The following is a 21,284-nucleotide window of genomic DNA, read 5'->3' on the forward strand; positions in this document are numbered from 1 at the left end:
TCTCTATACACTCTAGTAACATCAATGTAATTAAAGATGCAGTGCAGAGTAATTACTTCAGTGACTGACTGAAAAAGAAATGCTAATCGTTCTCCAGTATCTCAAGATTTCATGATTGCAAAATGCTCGACACATCCCCGTGTGCTGTAAGAAACTAAAACAGTTATTTTTTTCCAAAAATGTTTAAAGCAGTTCAAAAACGAGGCAGGTCAATTAATCATAAAACATTAGGCTGAAAACATTTTTAAAAATCTGAACCACATGAAACCATTCAACCACAGTGGTGGTGAAAAATCCTTCACATCAAATATGCTTCATGCATCAAAAACACTTGCGATGCCTCAAAACCAGAACAAAACCTTTCCTGCTTTTCTTCTTTGCACTGCCTGCCGCATCTATCTTGTCATCAGTTTTTCAGCCGGCTGCTCGCCATCAGCTCTCCATGCCGCCCCTCCCACCCCTGGCTTCCTCCTGCATTCCTTCAGACTGTCCTCGTCTCTTTGCCTTTTCTTTGTTGGCTTTTCCCTTCTCCTCCTACTTTTATACCTGTATTTTTCTTTCTTAGCTTCACTTTAAATAGCGTTAAACTATTCTCTGTCCTAGAAACTGGATTCAGACTAACCTTGATTTTTGACTCTATAACCAAGCATCCTATTAACCTCAAAGGTTTAAGTCTATGGTAAAAGGACATTATTCATTTATTTCCACTGTTGTCAAAAATTTTGACACGTGTTAAAAATACATGAATTAAACACAAATAAAAAATCAGTTGCTGTAATATTTAAGCTAATTTTTGCCTATATATTTGTGTTCTCCTTGCTTTGCATGACTCTCAGTTCAAAATAATCCTTATATATCATACACTGGGCCTTTTTCTAGCCCATCTATATGAAACAGGTGGTTTTAGTTCATCCCCCCATATGAAGCTCACACTCTGTCTTTGACATCAGACAGTTGAAAAAAAATCTGTGTGAAACTGGGTGTTTAAAACATTCTGGTGCCCAAGCTTTTGGCTCACAAGGATTAGTTCATTAGTGCATATACTGAACTCATTACTTGAAATTTTGGGCCATGTTTAATGTGGCCATTTCACCTCTGTCATAGTATGACAGAAAATAAGGACAGACTCTGCTGTCTGTTTTTTTTACAAAGTTCACAAGCTTAGCACTCCTTTTTTAAAGTACAACATATTAATCACACATGTGGCAAGAATTGAATAGAAGGTGGCATAACATGACTTACACAGGTACATTCATGTGAAAAGGAATGTTTTCACATGTCACTGTGCAGACCTGATTTCCTGTCCAGTACACCCTGTGATTCTAGATCCAACCTAAGCACCAATAAATCAAAAATAATTACTGTGTGATTTGGCAGTTTCTGACATTGCTGTAGAGGTATTTTAGTCCACACTTCTTTAAGTTGTTGCTTTAGCTCATTTAGATTTTTTAAAATTCACCTTTCCACCATTCTGTTGTAGATTTTCAGTTGTGCTTAGGATCATTGCCCGGTTTCTGACAAGCTTTATACAGAGGTCGTGATCAATTCAGTGACTGGCTGCAAAACAAGCCCAAATAACCACCCAGCGAGACATCTGCATGTCGTGATTGTGGTTATGCAGTCGCTGTACTGCTGCAGAAAAGCTGCAGTTTCACTCTTTCGTCCTTGAGCTCAGCACTGAATCTCTTTTACTTCAAATGTTCTGAGTCATTCTTTCCTGAAAACTTTGCTGTGAGATGTGAGAAATAATTGCTGTAAAAAAAAAAAAAATACACAAGCATTTTCTGCAGCCCTGTCTCTGAGAGAGGAAGACTCGTGTTATTGTTTACCTCACCTGCCTTTCTTTTTTTACGTTTCTAATATTTTCTGTAATTCTGCTACGAGCCTCTGACATTTTACGAAATCTTCACTCTGTGATTTCAGCTCCCTTTAATCACCTCTAAACATCTAAATTAAAATGGTGCAACATTCTTAATTAAAATGTAACTTTTACAAAAAACAGAAATTGTTTCTCAAATAATATCAAGTTTGGGTTTGGGTCCCTTAAATTAATCAGAGATTGTTGTTGTAGATCAGTGCTCTCTAAAAAGAGGCAGGATCCCTCAATGGGAGGTGCTTATCATACTCATTGAAATTCTGCTGTTCTTGGTTCTTATTATTATTTTCAGTCTTTGCCGCCTGTTGATCAACATGTTTCACAGCCAAACTTCTGAAAACAATCTTGCTGCGGTTTTAAACTCTGTACTTTTTCCTTTTTCTTATTGTACACCACTGATTTCATCACTTGCTCAAACATGCTGGTCCAAGGACCTTGCGAGCTCAGATATTTCAAACAGATCTTTTTTAGATTCCTTCTACCAAACTTATTTTCCCCTGTGCTCTCTCTCTGCATCAGCCGCTCTCTGTCGTTTCACACAAACACAAGCCAGGGTGGCACTTTGGCCCAACGGCAGTGCCAGCCAATAAACTGTTTTCTGGTTGAGTCATCGATGGAGGGAGTAATGTACTGCAGCTGAGACACAGCGACTGCCGAGTAGCTGATAATAAATCTGCTGCATCATATTGCCCAAAGGCCCCAGTTTTTAGTTTTGTTTGACTGATCTTTTAAAGTAAAAAAAAAATGAAGTAAGTGAAAGTTGAGTGTGGAGTTTGCAGGATACATGACAGAGGGGGTTTTATCTGTTTATTTCTTCTTCAGAATTTCCCTACTCAGCGGACTTAAACCATCTTTTATTTTGTTCTCTGGAAGCTCTTGTTTGCATTAACAAAAATATATCTAACATGCAGAGGCTGGTGGTATTGCCAGACAGAGTGAAGATAGACTAAACAACTAGATCCTTTCTTTTTTGAGCTGGATGAAGATCCAGTATTTAATAAAAATGGGAAGATAAACAACTTCCAGGTTTTTTTTAAATAAAAGGAAGATTTTGAGATTTTGGATTATTCGTTATTAGTACTGAAGAGTTAGAAGGGCAAAGATATGTATTTTTAAAGTGAACAACAGTACAAGGTGAGCTTTGCATATCAAAGGACTTGGTTGTGTCTGCCTAGCAGCACTTCTAAAGCGAAAAGTGACTTCAAATGTTACTTTGGCAAGAGCCAAGTCACCCATTCCCAAATATATAATTTAACACTTTTAAAAAAGTATTTATGAGAATCTAAATCAGGGGTGGGCAATTCCAGGCCCCGAGGGCCGGTGTCCTGCAGGTTTTAGATGTGTCCTTGAACCAACACAGCTGATTTAAATGGCTAAATTAGCTCCTCAACATGTCCTGAAGTTCTTCAGAGGCCTGGTAATGAACTAATCATGTGATTCAGGTGTGTTGGCCCAAGGTGAGATCTAAAACCTGCAGGATACCGGCCCTCGGGGCCTGGAATTGCCCACCCCTGATCTAAACTAATAAATTACTGCTACTCAGTGAATATTTTTATGTAGGATGATCATGGTTTGAATGTTTATTCAAGATGTCCTGCCCTAGTTGAAACAAAATGCATTTGTTTTTGTCACTTTTTATGATCATAATTATTTACTGGTTTGTAAGAGACCAGTGCACCCTACCCATTTTGGCCCCAAAATGCTCTCACTGTCTTGTTTACCATACACACATCAGCGGTACTAATCTTTACATGCTGTTATTTTGAGGCACAAACCAAATAAGGGTAAAAAAACCCAACTTTTTTTCAGACTTTTGTCGTCTCCTCACCTGCGCTTACGCAACTTCTTATTCTCTGTCTTGAGCACGTGGAGCTTCTTGGCGAAGCACACGATGATCATGAAGAGCAGCAGGACCACCAGAGCTGAGGTGCCCACGGCCAGACACATCACCTGGAACTCAGTAACCACCGACTCGCAACGGGCACCCTTGTGCCAGATGTAGTCCTGGACGTTGCATCTGAGGCAGACAAAGAGGTTTCAGAGGACAGGTTGAGAGAGAAATTGAGTCAGGTGGAATTATATATAGAGAGTAAAATCGGGGACAAGGGGAGGAAACAGAGCAGAACAAAAAGATATGACCGGGACGATGAACAGTGAAGAATGTGAAATGAAATAAGTTGTGAGCAGAAAGGGAAGGAAAAAAGAGATCAGTGAGTTAAAATCATGTCTTACCAATTTCTGCGAGTTTTGTGTGCCTGTCAGTTTCACGTTTTAGCCAGTTACAAGTTATACATTTGGCTTTTAAGAATTATTTAATGAACACACATGCTGTGAATGCCTCCGTACTCAAAGTCTCTTCATTAAAGTTCAGGATTTCCTCTCTGCTTCTGATTATCTTTAATCAGAAACAGAGAGATGTGGGAATTCAGGAGGCTCTTTACATGCTGCCAAAAGTCCTCCAAATGTTCCACAACATGATGCGTGTTACATAAACCTTCAGCGTAAAGCCATCTACTAGAAGAGCGTTTGTCGCCGGCAGGTTTGTGAACGCTTTATTGAAAAATATACAAAGTCATCACTATGTGTGTCTGAAAATAGAAAGTGAAAAAGGAAAAACAGCCTGAGGTGATTTTTTTTATAAACACACTCGCCATCAAACAAAAACACACGCATACACAGTCAGAAAAGATATTAGCGTTTAGAACATGTAACACAAAACATATGGGCAACCATGTGTGGATGTATATTGTGTGCACACACACACGTCGACACACAAAAACACACACAGCTGCCATGCAAGTCCCAGACTCCCTTCATAGCCATTTGGCGGAGTACGGTGTCCGCCCGGGGACATAAACGACAGGGGCAGATGGCTTTGTCTACAGACTGTTTGGCGTGTGAAATGGCAATGACTATTTCACCACTTAATGAGACTGTGATGCTGCAGAGAGGCACTACCTCACTGCCACAAGTGCAAAAATGCAGATGAAAAAAGTGGAGGTTCATTTTTGCCTTAAAGGACTTTTGCTTATTATCCCAACTATGCTCAGTGATGTCTAGTTTAATTTCACCCATTTGTTTTCCTGCCAACAGTTAAATGTGGAGATCAATAGAACTAATGTGTGTGTGTGTGTGTCACAGAGCTAGAATTGTGAGGTATTAAGCTTAGCTGAGCTACCTTGGCTTTGTCTAAACTCACAGCTTGTACAAAGAAATTCTACCATTCTCATGTTTATAAAACTACATTCCAGAATAAAGAATGGTCATCATCAACCAAAAGCAGCCATTCATAATTTAATTTGTCTGATGTGTGAATTATTAACAAGCAGTCCTAAAATGGTACTGATCCATCCAAACTTTGACAACCTGTGTATAAACTTAAAAATGAATGACTCTACATATGTTGATTAGGTGTATTTCTGATATTTGGACAGTAGATTAGATTGAATGTTTCCAGTTGTTATGCTAAGCTGAGCTAATTGCATCTCTGATTTGGGTATATATGATTGTATTAACCATTTTAAACCTTCCAGGGACTCTAGATTCAGAAAAGGCCATGTTGTAACCTTAATTAATACTCGTGTGGTGACAGCTTTGGCTTTGGCTGCATCTCCGCTACTCTCTGTGTCACGTATTGTATCCATAGATCTACAGATCTACACAAACGGAGGACCATAAAAGTGATTAAAGGTGCTGGTGGTGCTCATACCCTCTGACTGAGCTCCATACATGTTAAACAGGCTTCTTTCACTGGCTCACTTCCTGTATCCTTCCTGAATCCGTGATGCTTTTATTTTGCCAGCTGAAGGAAACACTGGCAACATGCCAGGAGACGTTTTGAGTTCGTGCATGTATGCAAGAAAGAGAAGCGATGAAGCCCAATATCACTTTTTTAAAAATGTAGACTTCACTGCATTCACTCTCAGAGTGTTTCTGCATTCATACAAGTAAGAGGTTTATGTAAGATGGATAGAGGGAGGGTGTAGGTGGGGGAGAAAGGGACGGATGCATAAAGGAAGAAGGCGAGCAAGGATGTGCTAGTCACCATGGCAACCCAGCTGAGCGGCAAACAGAGCAGACGTGAGGCTGACATGCCATCAGACACATACATCTGCTCTGAGTGGTCCGGAGGGACACCATTCTGTGTTAGTGGCCAGTTCCCCGTTTATTTTTCTCCCATTCCCTCCCTCACTCCCCCTCCTGCTTCTTCACTCCTGCTGCTTGTCTTCTTAAAGATTTCTTTTCTTGTTCAGTGGCTCTCTTTCTCTCCCTTCATCTCCACCCTCATCTCTCTTGTCTCTCCTTCCTCCTCCTCCTCCTCCTGCACTTTGTCAAGCGCCTCCAGCTGAATTATGTCTCTCCTTTCAGTTTGTGCAACTGTATTTTTTTTTTACTCTTTTTTTTGACGTTAGGATTGAACACAGCAGTCCGAGTCGAATATCGTAATCTTGTTATAGTTGTAAAGGAATGAGCAAAACGAAAGCCAGCAATGTCCCTATCTGTAATGAGTGTGTAGCCAAAGTCTGATCTATCTTATTCGTGTAATACACAAAAGTTCATCAACATCAAAATGAGAGAACAGAATTTAAATTTACAGCTCAGCTTGTCTCCAAAACTCCAACTGAGACAAATTCATCAAAAATCAATCATTTTAATTTAGTGTGTTACCATGCTAACACTTGTTATTATGCACTCACTCTCCTGCCAACACATTCCCATTGTAGCCCATCAAATACTTTACACGTTGTGTCAGAAGCTGCTAGGACAAGGATACAAGCAAGGTGTCCTTTGGCATCGGTGCTTTGATGCACTGGCTGTGCTGATATTGAATACCAATAATTAATAATTATGTTTGAAAACGGGACAGTTCATCAACAGAGGGGCTGCAGTTGCTGTTCCTCCTTTGAGGTTTAAGTTCACGTTTTGCTACCCACACATTTAAGGCTTTAAGGACACGACACTTAATATGACACATTAACAATAATGATAAAGGAACAAGGAGAGCAATATTATTATTAATGATATCCTTTAATAATGACCAGGGCTAGGACTAGGACACTTATTTCATTGTTGCTACAACTCATCTTTCAATTCAGTTCAGTTCAATTGTATTTATGTAGGTGGTTGGAGGTTGGAGGTTGGAGGTTATGTTGGAGGTGAGCTTCCCTCCCTCCAAGACATCTACAGGAAGCGGTGCCTGAGGAAAGCGGGGAGGATCATCAAGGACTCCAGTCACGCCAGCCATAAACTGTTCAGACTACTTCCATCAGGAAGGAGGTTCTGCAGCATCCGGTCCCGTACCAGCAGACTGAGAGACAGCTTTTTCCATCAGGCCATCAGACTGCTGAACACGTCATAGACACCTCACCTTCACTACTGGAACTTTAACATTATGCACTCCATACTGTACAGTAATGCCACTGTTTTGCACATGTCTCAACTCTGTATATTTTTATATATTTTATTTATTGTTTGCTCTATTTAATTTGTAAAATATGTGTATACACACACACACACACACACACACACACACACACACACACACACACACACACATAGAAAAATATTTAGTATACACATCCAGAAATGCATATACTATTATATATTGTACATATATTATTAGTTTCAGATGTAGCCATTCTTGTATTTTGCTTGTTTACATTATTGTATTTTGCACAACTCTGTTGCTTGCACACAAGAATTTCACTCACATGTACTGTACCAATGTACCTGCACATGTGATGTGACAATAAAAGTGATTTGATTTGATTTGATTTGAGAACCAAGATTTTGGTAAAAGTGGGACAGAAAAACTCCTTTTTAACAGGAAGAAACCTCCAGCAGTACCAGGGAGGCTCAGGGAGGGGTGGGCTAGTTGGGGTTGAGGGGAAGGACACAGAGACATGCTGTCGAAGAGAGCCATTGATTTAGGCACCAGTGCCTGTGTCTGTCTCAGAGACGTCAGTATTTGATGACCTGGGATTGAGAACGGGGCTCACTCTGTGATGTAAATAATGACTCTGTGACACAAGATATCCTCCAGAAACTTTAAGGAGATTTTAGTTTAAATTCTGATTGTGAAACAGAAGAACTAAGCTAATAGCAACATTTCTCTTATATCCAGTGTGTAAAGTATCTGAATGACTTACTCTGACAGAGGAAGGTCTTTGCCAATCAAGCCAATACAGAAACCCATGAAATCCCGCAGTCAGCTGATGTCATTTTTGTTACTGTTGGGTTAGGAACCATGAAAAGGACCAACTGAGATGTTTGTGGGAAAATTCATGCCATCAAGACTTCAAAGCATCACGAGTAATTATTAAGTACTGAATAAAAGCCTGTTTTAAAGTTTGATTGCACTTGGAATCAATTAGGAGAAAGAAGGTAGAAAAGTAAAAAGAAATGACGGAAAGCTGAACTACCAGCTAATTCCATTGTTTTTGTGGGATGTGTTGACAGCAAGAATGACTCCGGCTTCCTCCATTAAGATTGTTGGAACACAGCTTAACAGGCTGACACAGGAGGAAATAGCTCGGCTGGCTTGGCTTGGCTGAATTTCCAAGAGAATCTTTAGGATTGAATTTCCTCCTCCAAAAGTCTCGCATCCCCACCAGCTGAAAAGGGGTGAAATCAAACTGGAAAAGACCCTTGATCAGGGAGGAAAAAACTTTTACTGTTAAATCTCCTTCAAAAGCACCCAACTCCACTTTGGCTGAGATATGACAGACAGCCTCCCTCATTCCCAGTCCTTCCTTCTATAACACTTCCCACATATCCCACAGCCCTTCCCTTTGTGTCCCACAGCACAGTTTTTTTCCCCTCCCTAACCCATCATTATCTCCCTTGCCACGGCTCACCACAGCCGCATTTAAAGCTACGTTGTAGCCTGGCAGTAATATATCGGAGTTAGACTTGGGGCATCCTGAGCCACATTACAAAGAGCTAACAAATCCTCTCAATATTTACCTGATTATGCTGGCCTGCTGTGCTGAGTGAGGCAGACAGAGTTTTTATTTAACTTGCAGAGGATGACAACAGTGCAGAATGGCTAATAGGACCCCCTGCTAGCTTTGATAAGGAGTAATGGAGGGTGAGAATGGAGGATATGAGGGGGGTAATGAGAAAAAAGTTAGGGTAGGACAGGGAACTGTGCAAGAGCAATGGTGTCCTCGGGATTTCCAAGCAAAGGGGAGATGCATATTTTATCAGGGTCTTTGGAAGGTTAGAGGGAGAAACAACCAAACATGTCTTATCTAAAAGAGCTGGATCTGGGGTGACAAGAGAGAGCAAAGCTGGGTGTTTCCTGAATATTTTAGCATAAGTCCCAGATTTGCATTAAAAGCTGTGCTTTTTTCAAACATTGTTTTCCTTGAAGCAAAACACATTTTCTGATGCAATAACTCCAGAATGAGTATGAAGGGAAAAACTGAGTCATTCAGAAAGAGGTGAACGTCAGGATTAAAGGCCAGCGGAGGACAGGAGAGGGCACGGCACGCTGCGTCTGAAAACTATAAAACATAAGCTTTGATACTGGCTCTGAAACAAAACTTTGAGTTTCTGTTATTGAATGAAAACAAACATTCTCATTTTCCTAAGGGCTCTAGGAAGGTTCAGACAGAGGACAGGATTATAAAACTGGAGCTGGTTTTAAAACGTTGACGGAAAGAGCGAGGAAACACTGGATGCAAAGAGAATCTCATCAGACTAGAAATTTAATTAAGACAGAGAGTAAAAGTTCACGGCTTCTTGGTTTTGTTTTACCAAGGAAATTATGTTTGAATGGGCTAGAATCAAGTAGGGTACATGAAAAATACCCTTGACTTCACCAGCGCACTCAAAGACTTTACCCTCTGTATGTACAGGACTCTGCTTTCTGTGTAGTCAGAAACACCTCAGTCCAATCAAGAATTGTTGCTCTGATCTGAGTTTCTTTGATTTCCAAATACAACCACTTCTTAGTTAACTTGCACAGTTTTTTTAAATACTTGACACAAAGGCTATTCTATTCTATTCTATTCTATTCTATTCTATTCTATTCTATTCTATTCTATTCTCATTCATCTGTCTGAAGAAAGTTGTTTGAAGGTTGTCAGGCTGTAGAATGAATCTAAAATCAATCAAACACGTCCTTGCGGGTACTGAATGACACATAAAGTCCCATTTCAGATTAAATCTATCTACATATATAAACATACTAAGTGTTATAAAGTGGGACAGATAAGTCTTCATTTAGACAGTTAACAGTTAATATTTGGTGTGTGGTTACCAAATTATGGTGCTAAAACCTTTGTTGAGGCTTACCTAGTTTCTAACTTCCCCGCCATAGTCCTAGAACATGAGCAATGTCTCGACAACTGTAGTTTATAGAAAATCTTTCTGATCTTGGCTCAATGGAATTAGCTATATCGAGCTTTTCATACACATATACAATGACAGAATCGGTAATCTCTAAGAGTTGGTCTTGAGTTTGGATGTTTTCTATGTTTTGTTCTTGTAACAGTAACAAAGACTTATTTGACTCATGAATGCTTTTAGATCTTCTGCTTTCTCTCCACCTGAGCACCGGCTTCTGATTAAAAAAAAAGAGTAGGTTATTTAGCCCAACTTTACACTGTTTCAATAAACTGTTGTGATATTTGTGTGCAACACCATGCAGCTGAAAGCGTTTACACCTTTCACCACTTACTGGCTTTTCTGCTGTTGTTTTAATCACATGAGACACTAGATAATCAGATAGGAGACAATGAAAAATAAAACTGATTATTAAGAAGGGAGCTCTCTGCAACAACTCAAAAAATAAAAGAGATAAATGAACAAAGAGACACTGTTTTTGTAATCCCGGCCACTTTGGTTTATTAATGTGCATTGTTGTATTATTTCAGGTCAGATGCTTTTTCTCTTTATTAGCCATCCACTTAGAGTTCCCTGAGGCATCACATCATCTGCAGTACATTCAAAACAAACCAGCTTAAATAAAATATCACCACATCGGCTTCCATTATGCAGATGAAACCATTATAGCCTCATTAGCAGCCACAGAGGGTTAAAAACTGGACCATTCAATCATCCAGCGAAGGTAAATCCTTGAACTGAAAACAGAACGGGATTTGAAATGTCACAACACGATCAATGTATTACATTTAGCTTAAAAAATTTCAGAAACAGTGTTGTTTAGAGGCATTGTGCTGGACGACGTTGCTCCAATTTTAGGGTAAAGCTAGGCAAGGACGCACATATATTGGTGCATATGCTTGCCTGCTTGGAACATCTAAATATAAACACCCAATTAAGCACATTCAGTTGGCTTGTCACATTTACATATCATTTTCTGCAGAGTTGCTTGACTGTAAGTACTCAGCTTCCTGCTATTATAAATAAACTGAGGCTGCTTAATGTTGCAAATGAGTCACTCAGCACAGAGCTGCAGATATGATTGTAACCAAAACCTATTTACATAAAACCCCTGTATCCCTGGAGAGCACCCACGCAACACTATAAACTGCAAACCAATTACAGATTTGCAGATGTGTCCCATGTCACACTAACTATAGGAATTACGTGGGGGATGTGTGCATTGAAAGCTTCTGTGTGTGTGACCCTGAGAGGAATACAGTAAATTAGATCAAACGATGCTCTGGGTTTCCCAAACAGGCTGACAAATGGATTCATCTTAATGCAATTAAATAATGAAATGAAAAAATGAAATGTTGGTGAACAGATAACAAAATCCACTTACAACCACTAATGTAGAGAGGAGATCGGACCCAGCATTTATTTCTGCTGAACTTGACCATTTCAGTGCAGATAGTGTTGTTAGTATAGCTGAGAATAAAAATAGATAGCTTGAACCTTTGGCAGCCAAATCCAACCCACCTTATGTTTATGTCTTAAAGAGTCTAAGATGAAGCACTAACCATACTAGCTGAGCTACATTGAGCACTGTGGCTCCAAGATTATAAGCAAAACCTATTTTGTGGGGATATAAACATATGAAACCTGCATTACATTTGATTCATCTCACAGCTGATTCAGGCTACTAAACTCTCTAACTGGATTTTCTCACAGTTTTTGTTTTTTTAGGTTTATATGACTGCAGATGGTTTTGATTTTATTGGATTTTTGCTAAAAAAAAAACCAAAAAAAAAAAAAAAACCCAACAACAACAACAACAAAAACCAGCAGGTGTGCAATCACATTTTTACCTCTTTGGCATTTTTACTTCATTTTTTCAATTGTAGTAAAGTGTCGTGATTATATTCTTAAATCACAACTTCTTTTGCAATTAAATCATCTTTTTGAGCATCTGGTTGGATTTTGTGGAAAGGGGGAAAACTATGATAGAGCACAAAAAAATGCAGGAGAGACTATTTTATTTATTTATTTATTTATTTTTTACAATTCTTTCAAAATAAGAGCATGCAGAAACCAAAACAGAGACAGAGAGATATGATGGACTCTGAACAGTGATTAATAGATTAGAAAAAAACCTGGATTGGAATTGTTTGTTTGTGTGTGTGTGTGTGTGTGTGTGTGTGTGTGTGTGTGTGTGTGTGTCTGTTTGCATTTCTGTGTACACACAAGCTAATAATCGAAACATAGCTAACCTGCAGCTAGACAAACCTGGCCAAAAACAAATTTGTGAATATGTATGCGTGTGTGCAGCCAGCGATTCATTATGTCAGACAAGATTTTTGGCAAAAACAAACTGTGTCTGTTAATGCGTGCGTGTCTTTTTTCCCTGGCGTTCTCCTCAGCTGTAAATCTCCTGTGTGTTTGAACTCCGAGCTGCTTCCATGACCCCCACGCTCTGTGACTCTGAGGTGATCCCTCATGCACCCATAATCCAGTGTGTGAGAGCATTTGAGTGTTTGTGTGCATCTAAGTGGGTATTTTGTGTGTTTCCATGTCCTGATCATGAAATCTTAAATGAATGCAAACTGCTGTTGGTTCTCAAAACCTCACTTAATTATATCAAGCTGCAAGACGCACACACAGACACACATACACTAGTAAACTCGACCTGGCTCGCCCAAGTCGTTTCCATACTGGCAAACATTATAAGGTTCTGACTCATTCTCTCAGTCAGTTTCCCCTCCACCTCCTCTTGTTTTCTCTGTCCACTTCTCCCTTTATATCTGTCTCCTTTTTATTTCATGCCGATAGTTTCTCGCTCTGTTTTTCCCTGATCACTCTTTTGATTTCCTTTGTATGTCACTTTCTTTCTCCTTCCATTAATCTGCTTTCCCTACCACAAGCAGAACATAAACACTCTCTCCTCTCCTCTCTTTCTCTTTCCCTGATGCATACCCTCGCTCTTCACTCCCTCAGATTTCTCATCTGCTTCTCCGAATATGGTCCTTTCAGTCCTGCAGCTCCAGAGGAGAAGGCAATTTATGGCACTAATGCTGTCAGATCCCATCAGTCAGGAGGACAAGGGAAGCCAGCACCGGAGATGCCTCAGATAGCTTAAAAAACAAGATATCACATTGCAGTATGTTTATAACGACTGAGGTTTAGAGTTAACATCTCACAAAATGAAAGCAGTCACAAATGCATGTACAAACTGAAGGCCACGTAAGAATCTAATTTGCTTAAACAGAGTAAACTTGACCAATAAAAATGTGATTTTAGTTGAAAAGAAAATGACAGCTCTGACATGTGGTGTCTCAGCTTGCTACAGACAGGCGAGTGCGAGTGTGTGTCCAAGACAGCTCAGGCTGCAGTGGAGCTGAAACTTCTCAGGAACTTCCATCTGGTGCCGTTTTTGTTGTTAATGAAACATCTCCAATCTTCAGTATTTATCACGTAAAATATATATTTACATCCTTACATTGACCTTGACTCTGAAGTACAAATATACAGCATAAAAAAGGGATATTCTAAGCAGAAAAGGCTAAAATATATCAACTTTTAGTCTATGGTATTGATCAAACTACTGCTTCCTATAAATCCCAGTCATGGAACTTCACTGAAGGCCCAGCTATGCTGAATTGCACATATTTTATTAGAAACTCTGCTTTCATTACACACAAGTCGTTAATGTTAATGTTTAGTTAATTTCCATTGTTGAATACCACCTGGGACATCTGCTGTTAGATGCTGTTCAAATTTTGCGCTGTGTGTGAAATTACCTCCATGACCACACAAAAGTATAAATGATTCAGTCATTTATTAGTGTGTGCCACACATTATTGCATTATTTGAAATGCAGCAATTTAGGCCCACAGCACTTTTCTGTAAAAGCAGAAAACTAGCCTAAGATAAGGAACAAGATCAAAACTGGGGGACGTCTTTGTTATTAGGCAATAGTGCTGTGAAACAGTGCATCAGCATATCAAGCTGCAGCCAACAGTTTTCAAAAGCTGTGACATCCCTTTTAACGAGTAAAATCAATAGAGTGCCCATTCAAAGTCATTCTACCAGCAGTAGCTGTTCTGTCTGTGTTTCATTCAGTGAAATGTATACTTTGCCTTATTATTATTTGCTAAATATTAATAAAAAGTATAAATTTAGAAACTGTTCAATAGCAGTCATCCATATTCTAAACTGTTTATACAGGTCAGGGTCACTAGTCGGGTAGAGGTTACCAAGCAACCATTCATAGTCACATCCTAACCTACAGCCAGTGTAGAATAGAGAAAGAGACAACCTATGCAGACACGGGGAGAACATGCAAACACCACACAGAAAGGGATGGTGAATTGGTGCATTTGAACAGATGATTTTCTTGCTTAAAGAGGTAAACAATGCTAACCACTGCAGTGCAGCCCATACCTACAAGCACTGATGATGAAAATGGAAAGCTTTGCACCTCTGCAGGTATGTAATTCTATCTTTAAAAGAGATATGATGGGCATGTCTGAGGTCAGTAAAACACACTTCAAAGGGTCGTGAGTTTTACTGCAGAGGGTCAAAGGTCCAAACATTCATCCCCCTGTAATTGAATTGGCTCCATGTCCAGCTCCAACTCCAACACACATGCACAGAAATGTACACCACACACACATACACACAATTAGAAACATACACGCAAACCTAGTCACATGTGTAATCAGACGCACACACAGACGAATATATTGGTCCTCATCTGTGCCAGCGCTCTATTGACCCACATTGAGCTTTTGCCCAGCAGTCAAACGCCTCTCAGTATCTCTCAGCCCTCATCTGACTCACTCTCAGGAGGTTCATCAGTGACTGAAGCCCAAAATCTGCCCTAAATATCTGGATCACACTGTCCGCTTAGCAAGAGTTTTTCAGCATCGCTGAGTGAGCTTTGCTCCATTTCCCATTCAGTCAATGATATTTGTAATCTGTTGATTTCATGCAACAGAGATGATTATTTCAGTCGTGCTCGGTCCGTAATGGCTTTTTTCTTTTAGGGTTTTAGGTTTTATTGATTTGGAAATTACTATACTAAAAGCAGGTAAAATACTTGAGATTAAGTCTATGTTGTAATTCTCTGAGAGCCAAATTGACACTTGTTTGCATGATGTTTGCATGACGTCTGCAAATATATATAATAATAGTTTTTATTCAGTAGGTTAAGCTTTAATTTACTGCAGGTTTTAAGAAGAACTGATCAAGTTGAAGTAAAGCATGTGCTCAAACTCATGGTTTCTATGCCTGAGTGTCCTTGAGCATCTGTGCGACATATATTTGAAAACCTGCTCATGCCTGTGAAGGTTCGTATGGACCACTGTATGGACGTCTAAGTGCAGCCCAAAATCTGAGGCTACATGGGATGCGTATGTGCCTGAAAAGTAAACTGGATGCTTGTTGTGTGTACAATACTTATGTCCTGTTGTTTATACTGTACATTGACAATCACAAAACAGAGCATCACTTCCTGTTGCTGTCAGGAGGTTGCCATTGTGTTGTCTAGTGCACATGTGTTGAACGTATTCTTCTAGAAACACCTGTGATTGTAGTATAGAAATATGTATTCACCCAATTTTTTCATATCGAGATCAAATTTGGTGAACTATAAATGTGAATTGTCTGTGAAGGTTCTCAGTCATCCAGGTCATCGTAGTCAAAGGATGAATGAGAAAAGATAAATTTGAATTAGCATCATTCCATAAAAGCAACGGTGACCTTTAAGGACTTAGTACGGTGAGACCGTCCAGAGACAATGCAACCCAGGATTTACAGCTGTGGTGCACCATCCACTTTTGCATAATGTGAACTGATGTGCATCATGAGACATACTGTTCAATAATCATGGCCAGTCAGTCTCCAGAAATAGATCCGTTTATAAAGTTAATTGTCTACTTAGCAACCATACCAGAGAGACAGCTAAGTGACATTTAGCAGTGACTAACTCGTCAAGCTCATAATACCACATCTAAATCTGAATTTACATCAACCACATACTGACTACTTGATTGATTCCTGAATCATCCCCAGTAATAAAAAATATAAAAATACTTGAAATTAAAATACTTGGGATGGGTTTTGTTCTGTTAAGTAACTTTGATGCAACGTCATTCAAACCAGACATTAAATCAATCGTCTCCTCTTTACAACACCACTACCTGCAATACATTTATTTCAGGAAAGTGAGGTAAACAACAGCTAAGAAAGAAGTCATGACCAAATGGGATAAAAGGCAGTCAGTCCCACATTGATGAGATGCGATGTGGTCCATTAAGTTAAAGTAAGCTGAGGGGATAAATCGCTGACCTTGTTGCTTTAATGAAGGTAAATCTGGGCTTTTTATTCACAATGTTACATTTTTGTTGGAGTGCATACAGAGTTTTGTGAGTGTGTTTGGTGTGTGTGAATGAGAGCAACATTTTGAGTTCCAGTGGTGGAGCTGATCACCATTGTGCATAAATTTGCATGTCAATCAATGCAGCTGTTCAGCAACTAGAAGTAGCTTCTCACCGATTAGTTGATTCCTTTCATAATTAAGGGAAAATGTGTGTAAAATCACAGACGAGCCACCATCAGAGATCATTGGTGTGCTGTGGTTGATTTTTGTTTTTGGTGTAGCTGTTTTCCTTTTAACTGTTTTAGTTAGTAGCTGCTTACAAATCACAGAATCTCTGTTTGTTTGTTTATTTGTTTGTTTGTTTTTTAATATATCACAGAAGAGAAAAATGCAAAATTTTATGATGAAATCATTAAACTTCAACTATAGACACACAAATTTTGAAAGTTCATACAATTAACCTTTTGCAAGCTGCCTTGACAACGCTGACCTTTGAGTGAACGAGGCATCAAAGAGTTCAAAACTGAGAAGTCTGATGCAGATTAGTGGCTGTGCTGCATCAAGAAACAGTCATGGTTATGAAGACTGTAACAAAAAGCATATCCTTTAAATATAGTGAAGAAACTTTAGTGCCCCTGCTAGTAAGTTTAAAATGCCAGAATAAAATACACACATTAAGAAAATGAGGTGTTCGAGTGTGCTGTTGTGTCAGCAGTTAGCTCGTCAAATATTAAATGTACAGTCATATTAAAGCAAGCAAGAGCAACAAAAACTGCACAAGAAATGATTACAATTATTGCATGATGAAAGAAAATACTCAGTGCAGAGTAGGTGTAAGCACAGAGAATTTGATAATGCATGATTAATATAGCATATTAATAATTAATAATTATTAATTAAGTATATTAATCTTGAGCTGCATCGACTGTGCTGCGGTAATAGTGCCTGTTTCAAGTTACATAAATGCAAGCTTACCACAGCTGCAGTGCTGCATATCGGCCGATCTCAGTACCAGCCAACATGCGCTGATGAGGGTCCACCTGGCCCACCAAGTACAGCAGCGTTACTAAATGTACCCGTGTTTAAATGCATGAATAGTTAAGTATTTGTTTTTCAAAATAAATGGATAAATAATAACATATAATATAATAAAAATTAAAATAAAATAAAATATTAGGTGATCAACAGCCTCAAAGACTTCATTTATTGCATACTGAAAAGTACTTAATAATATAAAGATGAAAAAGAGGTCAAAACAATTCTCTCTTTAAAGTAGGTGCACAATGCGGGTATAAATGCAGTGAAAATAATTCTGTATGATTAATTGTATGATTAAAGTATATTAAGTTTGAGCTGCACTATAAATAATATAATAATTGATTGAGTGATTGATTGATCATACTTTATTCATCCCGAGGGAAATTGGGATGTGATTGGATTGTGGTAATGCCTTTGTTGAGTTGTATAAACCCAAGCATACCACAGCTGCAGTGTTGCATATCAGCTGATCTCAGTCCAGTGTCAAGTTTTAACGCATTTTTGTGAACTTGCCTTCTCTAAAACAAACCACAATTTATTTTCTTAATCATAACCAAATAGTTTTAGCGCCTGATTCTGACCAAACTATGAAAGCTAAAGTGAAAACAAAACTAAACCAAACCAAAACTCCCACAAGGGAAATGATGTGGTCTCCTAGTTGACAGCTGTGTGATCTATATCATCGTCACTCCAATTTCTCCAGTCTCCAGAGCTGTGTGTAACAGCACAAACACCAAAGCCTTACCTTATGTTTTTGTTCTAATCAACATGTTAATTGAGACTCTTTGAGGATCCTAGAAAGCTTTTCAGAGCTGGAGTGAGGGCTGTGAACAGCTGTCTGTGTTTTTCAAAAGTCAGTTTTGTTTTCTGAAAAGCAAACCCTTAGTTTGGCGCACAAAGCCGGGGCTGGAATGAATCTTACTATTCAGAACTCAGTCATTTTAAATGTGAAATGATTTTGCCCTCATCTGAATGTGGACAGGACTACAAGGCAATGTTTTGATCCACAGATGCTCTCTGATAGTTGACGTTCAGTGCTCACATTGACCTGAAAATGCTCAGTGGCTTACATTAAATTTTCATAAATGATGCACTTAATCCGTTTGACTTTTGACCTCCACCTAGATTCGCCTCCACAGCAACCCCATTGGACTGAGTCCCGAGGAAAGTTATTAATGCAGCGTGTAGCTGATGCCCGAGAAGCTAGTCGTAATGTAATGACACAGAACTGGTCCTAAATATGAGATCCTAAATTTAAGATAGCATCTAATTTACAGTTTGTTATATACATCTGAGAGAGTCTTTGTATGTGTTTACAAAACTTTGCCTTCAACTTTATGCATGTGTGTTCATAAAATCCTGTTTATTAGAGTCTGTGCAAAGTCCAGCTCTGGCAAATGGGGGGCCATTCCCTCATAAAATGCTCTTAAAATGCATTGTTTTTTATTTTGTTTCTGAGCTTTTCCACATGTTTCTAACAAAAAAGCAGAAAACTAAATCAGAAGTTTGCTGAAGCTCCATTCAGCCTATCAGATAACACATTTATTTGTTTATTTTTTAACACAGTCGCAAATAAGTTAACCCGTTTAAGCCTCACACAGCTACATTTGTATTAAGTGGGTGATATTTTTGAGGCAGGTTAAAGCACACTAACAGAACCTGCTGAGTGGTTTGGTCTTGTTTCATATAGTGTTTGTATAGGCTGGTGTGACTGAGTGATCGTCATGTGTCATACCTGCAGAAAACCTCCACGCCATCCAGCTGGTAACACTGTCCTCCATTGAAGCAATAGTTGGGCAGCATGTCACACTGCGAGCGGCAACTTCCGTTTATCATCTGGTAGCCCACACGGCATCCATTTGGTAAGGCCGCTGGAGGGGCTACCACAGGGTCTTTTGGTACTGGAGCTCTTGCACCAGGAAATGACCCCCCAGGGAAGAATGAGCCAGACCCGGGAAGCTGTGGCTTGGAACGAGCAGGAGACCCAGCAGCAAGTCGGAGATCTTCATCGGTGTCATAAGCATCAGTTGTGGTGCTGTAGGTGTACTCATCAGCAGTGGGGGATACACCGTCGTCATAGGGTGTAAGATAGTCGTAAGTATCTGGCATTGCCCAGGAGGTTGTGTCGCCACCTTGCAGCTCATGGGCCAGTGATGAAGGTGAGGCGGGGGCGAGGTCTAGGTTGCGCCCACGAGAAGAGGGGTCAAAGAAGTCCACGTGGAGGACATCAGGGTTAGAGGGGTTAGTGGCGGCTGGGGGTGGGGCAGCGGTTGTGGTGAAAAGGTGGTCCAGGTCGAACACAGCTGTGTCCTTGGCATGGATCCAAGGTGGGTCAGTGTGTGGCTGACGCTCCTCTTCATCATCATCCTCCTCCTTGCTCTCGTCAACTCCCTGTTTGCGTGGGTTGCTAGGCAACAGATGCTCCGTCTCAGCTGAGTCGGGGCTGAGCTGTGGTGGAGTAGCCACACTGGCATCTTCTACTGTGGAAACCACCGTTTCACCAAACATGCCACTACTCTGCTCCTCCTCCTCGCCGCCACGGGGGATACGGCCAGCCCTTGGGGTCACGGTGCTGACTGGCTCAGGGGTGGCTGGGCTATTTATTCCAGTTACCACAGCAAACATTTTGTTGACTTTGATTGGCCCTTCCTCTTCATTAAGCAGGGAGGTGACATTGGACGCACTATCCGGCTCAGTGACATTGATCCCAACAGCGTTTCCTGCAAAAACACAGAAAGAGGTGTAAAGTAAACAGAAGGGAATTTTGGAATAGCAAAGAATTCCCACTTTCTGAACTCTCTGGAAGACGCCACTTGCAAAATCATCCAGAGTGAAGAGGCCCAAAAGTGTAAAATAGATGATCTAAAAAAAGAAAATTCTAATATTTTTAGTTTTCAGTTCAGAGACAAGGAATGTGGTTGAGTTTGTTAATTTTTTATGTGGGTTTAAAATGTAGTAAAAAGTTTTTACTAAGTAACATTTGGTAACAGCACTACAAGCTACTTTTTGATATTTTGCATTTTAATTTCACACAATACTTGATCAGAAGCCATCTGACAGATGTCATTTTTGACCACCTTAGCTGCTTCTCTTGCACAGCCTAAGTTTCTGGTGTGATTTAACTACCAATAGCATCTCTTGAAGTCATCATTTGAAAAAAAGGTGCCTTCAAGTTAATAAGTCATAATTCCACATTAGCAGAGTGCAACCTTTTCTCTCAGCAAAATCCGCTTCACTGCAAGAAAAAACAAATGGACATCTGTATTATTTCATTTCAGTTTAATCATATGATCAACACTGCAAAAACGAAAATAAAATACAGTTCTTCTGTCAAAAGCAGGTGTAAGCAATTTAGCCATTTAGCCCCCTTTAACTCTTATTCACTCATTACTACATCTACAGCGGCCTCTATGTGAACTGCAGCCAAAGCTGTCAATCGACTCTGTTAGCATTTGAAAAGTGGCCCATGGGAAACGCCGCCTTACATAAATATCACTCTGCATTATGAATATTCAAGCCATGAAGGTGATATAATTGTAAACACTGGGGTTTACCATTATGCATGAATTTCTTTTTGAAACTGTGAGCAGAGTCATGCTTCAGTACCGCTTGAATGAAAACATAGAGTTTAATGAGGTGAAAACAATTTAGCTCCCG

At 39.6% G+C, this 21,284-nt stretch overlaps 1 protein-coding gene across 7 annotated transcripts in view; it reads right to left on the bottom strand.

The window, feature by feature from the left end:
• cspg5a (chondroitin sulfate proteoglycan 5a) overlaps positions 1-21,284 on the bottom strand; it is a 58,231-nt gene that overhangs the window by 16,427 nt on the left and 20,520 nt on the right. For all 7 annotated transcript variants that reach the window (XM_085472138.1, XM_085472143.1, XM_085472141.1 and 4 more), the window contains exons 2-3: positions 19,363-20,347; positions 3,705-3,893 (exon numbers count right to left, since the gene is read on the bottom strand). In XM_085472138.1, coding sequence (XP_085328264.1) covers positions 3,705-3,893; positions 19,363-20,347 — 1,174 coding nt within the window. The remainder of the gene's footprint in view (positions 1-3,704; positions 3,894-19,362; positions 20,348-21,284) is intronic.

This window comes from Copadichromis virginalis, linkage group LG11 (assembly GCF_057382275.1).
Source record: "Copadichromis virginalis isolate Kocher_CV1m ecotype Utaka linkage group LG11, C_Virginalis_male_GT1.1, whole genome shotgun sequence".
Taxonomy (NCBI): Eukaryota; Metazoa; Chordata; class Actinopteri; order Cichliformes; family Cichlidae; genus Copadichromis; species Copadichromis virginalis.